The sequence below is a fragment of the Solanum dulcamara genome, chromosome 3 (genome assembly GCF_947179165.1).
Source record: "Solanum dulcamara chromosome 3, daSolDulc1.2, whole genome shotgun sequence".
NCBI lineage: Eukaryota > Viridiplantae > Streptophyta > Magnoliopsida > Solanales > Solanaceae > Solanum > Solanum dulcamara.
Genome location: NC_077239.1, coordinates 73,667,084 through 73,676,194, shown reverse-complemented (window position 1 = coordinate 73,676,194; position 9,111 = coordinate 73,667,084). Strand labels below are relative to the sequence as shown.

The following is a 9,111-nucleotide window of genomic DNA, read 5'->3' as shown; positions in this document are numbered from 1 at the left end:
ATGAAAAAATACAGAACAAAAGTCAAAACAGTGAGAAAAAAATAGAGGTGGAAGTAACTCTGAAGTATGAAGAAAAAGAAGGAGAAAGAAACAGAGGAAGAAGAAATCTGAAAAAGAAAGGAAGAAGAAATTAAAAGAAGAAAAGAAGAAATACGAATTAGTTGGAATTTGGAATCGCCGAAAAAGTCTGGCTGGTCATTGGAGAATCTAGTCTAAGAGTGCAACTGTGCAACTTTAGAAAGAAAACTCTAAAATTACCTTTTAACTTTTAAAACTCTAAATTGGTCGCCTTTTTTTAAGGAAATACAAAAGGCAACGCCTTTCTCGCCATGACGTCACCTTTGAAGATCGCTTCTCCACAAAGCTAATAAACGGTGAAGGTTCGCCTCGCCTCGCGATCGCCTTTCACAACAGTGGCCAGGATGAGCTAAGATCAACAGTTTGCTACAAGTTTAGTAGTAAGGGTCAGAATTGAATGTGGGTAGGAGTTAAGGGATATACTTGGTAGGAGTTAAAGGTTCAACTCTCCACAAATAATAATCACAAAAAGAGAGAAATAGATAAACAAGTAACGGAAGAGTTTATGCATATATAAACTTAATAGAAAATGGTCAGGAGTAAAGAAAGAAATTAATCAATTTGTAGAATAAATCAAAAGTAAAATTGTACCACGGTTATCAATCCACTATATTCAAACAAAGTAAAAAAGTAAATAAATTGATCTAATTAATTAGAGCAAAAACTCAAAAGTCATGACCAACTATAATTTGGAGGGAGTTGAAAGAATCTAGGTTGAATCCAAATTCCTTTGAAATGTTGAGCTTCAGTTCCTTCACTGGCCTCAATGTTTTCATTCTTGATTAGAATTTCTGAATAACTTCCAAAATACGAAGCACCACAAGTAGAAATAGTAACATCATCACCAAGATTCATCTGGCTTTTCAAATTAGATCTACTAAAACATTTCTCCTTGTACTTAAAGGGCAGGCAATCCACATTTGGATCCTTACATGTATCAACTATTGTGTACATCTCAAAACTTTTATCTTCCAATGTGAATGTCAACAACCTCTTATAATCATCCAGGAAATAGAAACATTCCTTATGAGAAGTAGCACATTTAACATCACCAAAACTCCTCTGATTGAACTTGAGATCATATTCATACTTAGTCCACATGCTAACTCCACGTTCTAGCACGTTTAGTTCCACAATATGATCGTTTTTCTTATAAATGATAGTCGTAACACAATCAATTGAGGAAGGAGGAGAAGTAAAGACAGCAGCCCCGGGAGTAATTTCTGATTCTTGAAGAGGAGGGAGGTCAATTTTCGCGCGAGAGAAAGGGCAAAAGAAGAAAATGTTACCTTTTTGGGATATGAGTAACCAACCTTGGGTTGATGCAAGGCAAGTTGCTCCTTTCAATTCGGGTATATTGATGGTGTAATTCTTGTTGGTGGTTGGGTTAAATAGGATGGTTTTCTCATCGCGATCGTTATGAAGAAGGAAACATAGATTTGTGTCGCGAGCTGATTCAATAATGGCAGAGGCTGTGAAAGAAGCAGAGCGCCAATCTTTGCAAACTCCGCGAAAACCAAGAAGATCAAATAGTCCTAAGTTGTTTGCTATTTCCCCTAAAAGCTCTGAATGCAAATCACACCATGCTCTTGATGAAATTCTTCTTTCAATGTACCTTCATAAGAATAAAAAATAATTTCAGAATTAACATAAGAGTATAATTGGAGGAAACTAGACTTTTATGGAAGATTTCAAGTTCCGTTAGGGTAAAAAGTTACCTCCAGACAAATATTATAGGGTGGGAGTGATAGAGGTGAAGATAAGGTGTGTTGGAAGATGAGAAAGACACAACGTGAAATGAATTTGAATAAATATTAAGTTACTCTTGAATGTTTTAGTAAACATTACACAAGCCTCTTAATCTTGAATGTTTACTAAAACATTACACAAGCCTCTGTGAATGGCGTAGATATGTACAAATGGCTACAATACCACGATTATAAACAAACTTAAATTCATATTATAAAAAGGTTCATTGTATAAATTTGAATTCATACTAAAGTTAAAAATAAAGTTTTCTGACAATGTGGCACACCACAATAGATTATGGATATTAGGAGAGGTAATGATTATATTATTTAATTTATTATGGAGAAAGTTTTATTTAGAAAAAAGAAAGAAATAAATGCAAAAGTAACTATGAAAGGTGATATTACGAATAAAGTGAGAAAAATATTTCAAGGTAATGAAATATTTGGTTAGGACAAAACAAATTTGTTTGATTTATTATTTAAAATGAGGAAGATGGAAATAATGCAGTGGAATATGATCATATCAATGAAACTGATATAGTAATGAACTAATGATGATGAACATAAAACAGCGGAGTATGATATGAGGCAGTGGAAGATCATTGTGTAGCGGAAAATGATATATAACTAATTAGCAAATTATATTGATGTCAAATAATAAGAAGTTGTATATAATTAAATTATATGAATTGAATTAGAAAATAAATTATTAGATTAATATGTGTACATATAAAATAATATAAAATAAAAGTACAAAAATTTAAAAAGTTTAGCAATTAATATATTAATTCATTATAACAAGTTTTATTAAATCTATTTTTCTGCATGGAATTAGTGTATTCTATATTTATTTAGTTTATCAATTGTCGAGGTCAAACAATATTGAATTGGAGAAAAATCATATATTTTGGTGTACTGAAACTAGATCGACATAAACAAAATTAAGTAGTAGTACTGCATACACATTCAATATATATATATATGAGACTAACATAAACAAAATTACGATAAAATTACATTAAAAATAAAACAGGAATATCGACTAATTGAATAACGTAAGATTATAAACACTAAATATTGAAGAGGAAAACAAAACAAAAAAAAGGAACCAGAATGATGAGATGAAGAATACTTACTCTTCTTCTTCCATTTTATTTTAGGTTAAAATAATGCCTGGAAAACTAAGAAGGGAAGATATCAACGTGTATTTATATAACAAAGAAAAGACTATTTATAACTATACCATTTTAGGTATCCTACTTGCATATGCATTTCTTTTCTGTTAGAATACAAATTCATAACAATACCAAAATATTCTCAAAAGTTATACCCCAATCTAACCATCTCATTCCCCTTCATTAATTTTATCAGATTACCTAAACCTCACCTCGCTTAGATTTCGTCTGAAATTGGCCTAGTCCAAAATTTCTAAGTTACTACACAAAAATTTCTTTGGCCCGAATCTCTCACTATTCGCTTTTCCATAATGGCCCGTTGATAAAATTATCACTTATTATTTTTTTAAAATAATTATTATTTAATTATTTAGGATTTCGAAATTAATTATAAGTAGAGGTAAGAAATCCTAATATCTAGCTTTTTAAAAATTGACTAAAATTTTTGTTCTTAAATCTTTCCTTATTTAAATGGTATTAAAAGTCCTAACATTTAAAACTTTTAAAATCAATTACAAGAAAATAATTTTGGACAGTTAATGGTCAAGTTCTACTATTAAAATGGCAATATTACGAGGTTTAAAGTGTTACTTAGGGGTGTACATGGACCGGGTTGGTTCAGATTTTTTACAAACCAAACGAAATCATCTGTGTCGGGTTATTAAATCTATAAACCAAACCAAACTAATAAAAGTCGGATTTTTCGATATCAATTTTTCTCGGATTTTTCGGGTTTTTTCGGGTTTCTCGGGTTTTTCATAGTATCTAATAAAAAACACAGAGCAGTGCTTCTTAAAAAGAGTTCTAGTACAAAATATCAACATATAAGATGGAAGCAGAACACTGTTTGAAATTTTAACTTTATAATATAACTTTATAAGGTGGACTTTTTTTTGTATATTATTTAGATGGGCTTCTCAAATCCAAATCTAAATGTAAGAAAGAAAACAAAAATTATGAAAAATTTTAAAAATATATTTATAAATTACATTTTAATAAATATTTTTATGTATAACATAATTTAAAAGTAGTATATCTATAATCGGGTCGGTTTGAGTTCGGTTTGACTTTTTTTAGTTAAAACCAAACCAACCCTATAATGGTCGGTTTTTTTTTCCAAACACCAAACCAAGTCAAACCAAACCACTACTCAGATTTTTTTTCCGATTTGGTTCGATTTGTGGGTTTGGTGTGGTTTATCGGTTTGCCCTGTACAGCCCTAGTGTTACTACATAGATTATTTATTCTCATTTACTAACTTCAGGCCATAAGTTCCCGCCTTATTTTTCAATAATGATCAATCTGATTGGTCCCAATAATGAGATAAGATCAAGCGTGCTCTCTCTCTCTCTCTCTCTATATATATATATAATTATATATATGTGTGTGTGTGTTAGCTATATGAGGATTTATTTCTCGAACGATATTGGTGTGGATGTTGATTCACGAAGGAAGTTTTTTTTCAACCTATCATGAAGAGACTAGCTTAAGCAAATTGCTAAGTTTTGAAATAAAATATATTATATAATTGACACATTCTAAGAACATCTAGAGCTGAGTTTTGTCTAAAATTTGATTAGAAAATTTATCAACAAATTGAATGGATCGCATCCAGTGGATTCATTATTTATGCGGCAGTGCAATGCAGCTGAAAATGGGTGTTTTCAATATGATTCTTTTCCTGTATTTGTTCGATGAGAAATGCATCATAATCGAGTCTAGTATGACATCGATAGAAAGATAATGCAGCTATGACGAGACGGACGGTGTGGCTCAAGACGCAATGAATGGCTAAGGAAAGTCACCTATAACCCGAAATGCTCCCAGCATAGGAGCCTATGGTTCCATTCTTGTTGTTGTGACCCTGCAAAGTAGCCAGCCTTTCTGCAAAATCAATGTCTGCCTCGCCGCTGCTTTCGGGTAGAATTTCATTTCGCACCGAAAACTATTCTAGGAGAAGTTCGAATTCGTTCCGCGCGCGAAGCGAATGGGCACTGTGTCGTGGGTCAGTTTCGGGGTGGGGAGCGAGGAGAGACCCGCGAACAACGAAAAACCCTAATTCAGCTCCACGTAAGATAGCCAAAGTACGATTGAGCAATCAACATGATATATTTGCTCACATTCTAGTCGAAGGTCAGGGACAATACTACCTTGTTGTATATTATTTGAAAAAATATATTACATAAGTCTAAGGTAAAAGAAAGATATGGATAATTACGCCAAAATAAGTACAAAATGTATTACGTAGTACATACTATATACAAAATATATACATACAATACATACAATATACAAGTCATGTTTAAGGATAAATTAAATATTCTAAAGATTAAATACCAAAAGGTGTGATCTTGCATGTAGATAATTTTGTACAATGAATTGACAACTGCATGTAAAGGGCGTTTGGTCTAGTGGTATGATTCTCGCTTTGGGTGCGAGAGGTCCCGACTTCGATTCTCGGAACGCCCCAAGCTTTTTTTATTCCCAACTTAAATAAATAACTTCAATAATAAAATTTCAAATTTCTTTAACTTTTTTTTTTTGATTTCCAATATAATGTGTCTAATATCGGTATTAGGATCTCGACTAATTTGACTTCGTATAGCGTCATACTTATTTTTAAAAAATACTCTCTTAAAAATAAAATATATATATGCATGTACCGTTTAAATCAAACACATATTTTATATAATATCCAATATATTCTATTTTTAGTCTAATGAACTAAATATCTACCAACAAAAATATTTACTAGATAATCTCATTAATTAATATTTATTTATTATGTTATAATTTTGAAATAACTTGTTCTCCAACCAGACGACGATGATTAAAACAAAAACACATGACAATAAAAAAACGTCTAGTCTTTTATTTCTCTAACTAATTGTGAGACAGAAAAACATGATAGAAATATGTAGTAAGATATGGTGAGTAGCCCTATGTTTTACTAGAGGGACCTCCAACTCCAAAAACGACAGACAACAACAAAGCCCGCACATGCCTCCTCCCCCCTCCTATATGATAATTGGTACGTGCGATAAAAACTAATTGGATCGTTTTTAAAAGGCTTATCCCAAACTCTTCGAGATGTATGACCTTATGGGATAAAATGCCTTTCGCTATAGGTTATCAATCGATTCGAAATTGATTCTCTTATGAATTTGTCTCAAATATAATTTAAGACAACACTATAAAAGCATGCAAAGTGGGGATTATTGGGGATGGCAGGGATGGAGAGAAGACAGTAATTTTGAAATATCACTTCTGAGATTTATTTTTTCTATTCTTATTAAAAAATAATTTTAACCAATGAAACACAAAAAAAATAGAAAATATTTTTTGAAAAATGGTTTTCTTTGTATCAGACACATCTAGGAGTGGACCTAGAGGTAATTTAGGGGGTTCGGGTCGGGAAAAAATTAAATTGTATATATAAGGTATTTTTTTTAATTTTTTATGTCATATATTAATTTTGAATCTCTTAAATAGAAGTTTAGTGGTTGAGGGATTCAAAATTAATCTAGAAATTCCAAGTTCAAATCTTATGCACTATAATTTTTTTTCGAACCCCCTAAGAGAAATCGCGGTGGACACATCCTTCAAATCTTTTGTCACTACGAAGTACATTTCGAATCCAATCTTCAAAACAATATCTAAGCCCACAACTCATGAGTGCAAGTGAGAGAGTGATACAATAGAGAGAAGAGATCATATAAAATCAAGAAACAAGAATTTTAGATGCAAGAAAATTGATCTTCAACATTCTTCTTTTATATTATTTTTTTCATTTTTGATTCCAAATGTTTTTGTATTATGTTGATGATTGAAATGAAGGCATAGGGATGAGTGTTTAGCCATGTGAAAATCTAGGTGTATAGGCATGGGATAAGATAATTCTTCATGACAATCATTCTTTCTTCTTGCTTTTCTATTTAATTACCCTCTTCTTAGCCTTTTATGTAAAAAAGTTTACATAACCTTTTGTCCACTCCCAAATATTTAAATTACTTCTTTGTTTGGGGAGTATGTATATATGTATATATATATATATATATATATATATATATATATATATATATATATATATATAGAGAGAGAGAGAGAGAGAGAGAGAGAGAGAGAGAGAGATCAACTTTGTCTAAAGTCTGCAGGATATCTACTCACTTAAACTCCTCCTGCAATCAAAGGCAAAAGCATCAATATCCTACTTTCTTTTTTAGGTATGTATATTAATCAATTATGAGCTTACCTATGGTAAATAGCTGATAAATTTTAATTGTTTAGTTTGAGGGATAAGGAATTATATATAATTTTAGGACTAATTTATTTTATATTTATCGAAAATAATTTTTTTATTTTTATAAGGTAGAGATAACTGAATAAGATAGCATATACATTATCATCTCAAAACTTCAACTTATGAAATTACACTTGACAAGTTATTGTTGTTGTACGTAGTTTATTCTATGTTTGGTTAGATTTTTTATTTTGGAATTAGTTATATCACTATTTCATTAAGAATATTCCAGATTTAATATATTCTAACTTTAATATTTAAATCTTTAGACATTAATATTTAGTTTTATTTATGTTTAGCATGACTACTTCACTATTCTTTTTTTCAAAATTGATTTTATTATATTTTATTTAAATCGAAGGTTTATCGAAAGTAATATTTTTAATTTCAGAAAATAAAAATAAAATTATGTACACATCTTTTTTTTAAAATCCATTTATAAAATTACACTAAATAATTTTTATATTTCGTCCGAACGTCCTTGTCAAGCCAGCAAAGGTAGGGCTATAATGCTTTTAATAGTGAGCTACGTGTAATATTTCTTTTAGTAACTTTTTGGACAAAATTACCCTTCCAAATTTGAGATTTCCAAGTGTTTCTATAAAGGGCTCTTTAATGGACACATACTATTTAAAAGTTAGCATTTGTATTTCCTACTTTGCCTATGAGATATTTATATTGAGATTCGATTAAATTAAAATTTATATTAAAATTTTTTATATAAGGAATAATATGCTTTCTAATAAAAGTAAATTTATACTCCAAAATTTTTTATTAAAAAAGAAGAAATACTTATCACTCCATCTCGAGGACTGATCTTATGTATAGTAAAGCTTATCTTTTGTATAGTCTTTCTCAAGTCTTGTTATTGTCATACGAACTAACAGTAACAAAATATCATTTTCAAGCTAGCAAGTCTTGCTTTTGTCAATATCTTGTCACAGGCCATTATATTCAACTGCTATTAATATCTAGCTAAGCTACAGTGACTTCTATCTGTACATTTATATATTGTTTCTATCTTCTATTTTACATCAAATCCTTTTCTTTTCCTCATTAATATTCAATAATGATTTAATCTTATTTTTAAGGCTTGATATATTGACATACCTTTTATACTAGTGACAAATTTTATTTAAACACTTGAATTTCGATTTGTTTCAATTGAGCACCTAAATATATGATAAGTTATTACTATTAGACATTTTTAATTTAAATTTTGAAAAAACCTTTGCACCTGTTCTCAAACATCTTTTAGGTATTTAAATTACCATATACAATATGTCATCTTTTTTTAATTATACATACCAGCCTCAAATAGAAAATTAATGGGATTTTATTGCTTATTGAGGTGAATGCATATAATTCAATGAGATGACATATTTTAATTGATTAACTTATCTACGTAATGAGTGTTGTGGCTAACACATACGCAAGTCAATTTTTTTTAAAAAATATTTAAACAAAAAGTGTCTAATTAATATGAACACCTTATCATGTGTTCAAGTGCTCAATTAAAATATGTCTTAATTTAATTATCTAAATAAAATATACTAACAAATTTAAAAGATTGTTAATATATAAAATCTATTAATAATATAATACGTTTAAAATCACAAGTTCATAAAAGCATTTTTTTATATGTTCAACTTTCTATGCCAAAAGTCTCTTTTTCTGTATGAACCTTCTTATGCAGTCAAATACTAGGGCATGATGTTAAATAAAACAGTGTACATGCATTTATGAAAACATTACTATCATGACACGTTTGTATTACAATTTTTTAAGTTGATTTAATTGTAGTTTA

The 9,111-nt window shown here is 29.8% G+C and overlaps 1 protein-coding gene and 1 non-coding gene across 2 annotated transcripts; one reads left to right on the top strand and one right to left on the bottom strand.

Annotated features, from left to right (window-relative positions):
* Nucleotides 1-440: 440 nt before the first annotated feature.
* Nucleotides 441-3,045, bottom strand: LOC129881772 (F-box/kelch-repeat protein At1g57790-like). The gene is made up of 2 exons (XM_055955879.1): nt 2,966-3,045; nt 441-1,693 (listed from the first exon to the last, which is right to left on the bottom strand). The coding sequence occupies exons 1-2, from the start codon at nt 2,977-2,979 to the stop codon at nt 751-753; spliced, it is 957 nt and encodes a 318-aa protein (XP_055811854.1). The 5' UTR covers nt 2,980-3,045; the 3' UTR covers nt 441-750.
* Nucleotides 3,046-5,401: 2,356 nt separating this feature from the next.
* On the top strand, nt 5,402-5,473 carry TRNAP-UGG (transfer RNA proline (anticodon UGG)). Its single transcript has one exon. It is a non-coding gene; the product is annotated as a tRNA-Pro (tRNA).
* Nucleotides 5,474-9,111: the final 3,638 nt, after the last annotated feature.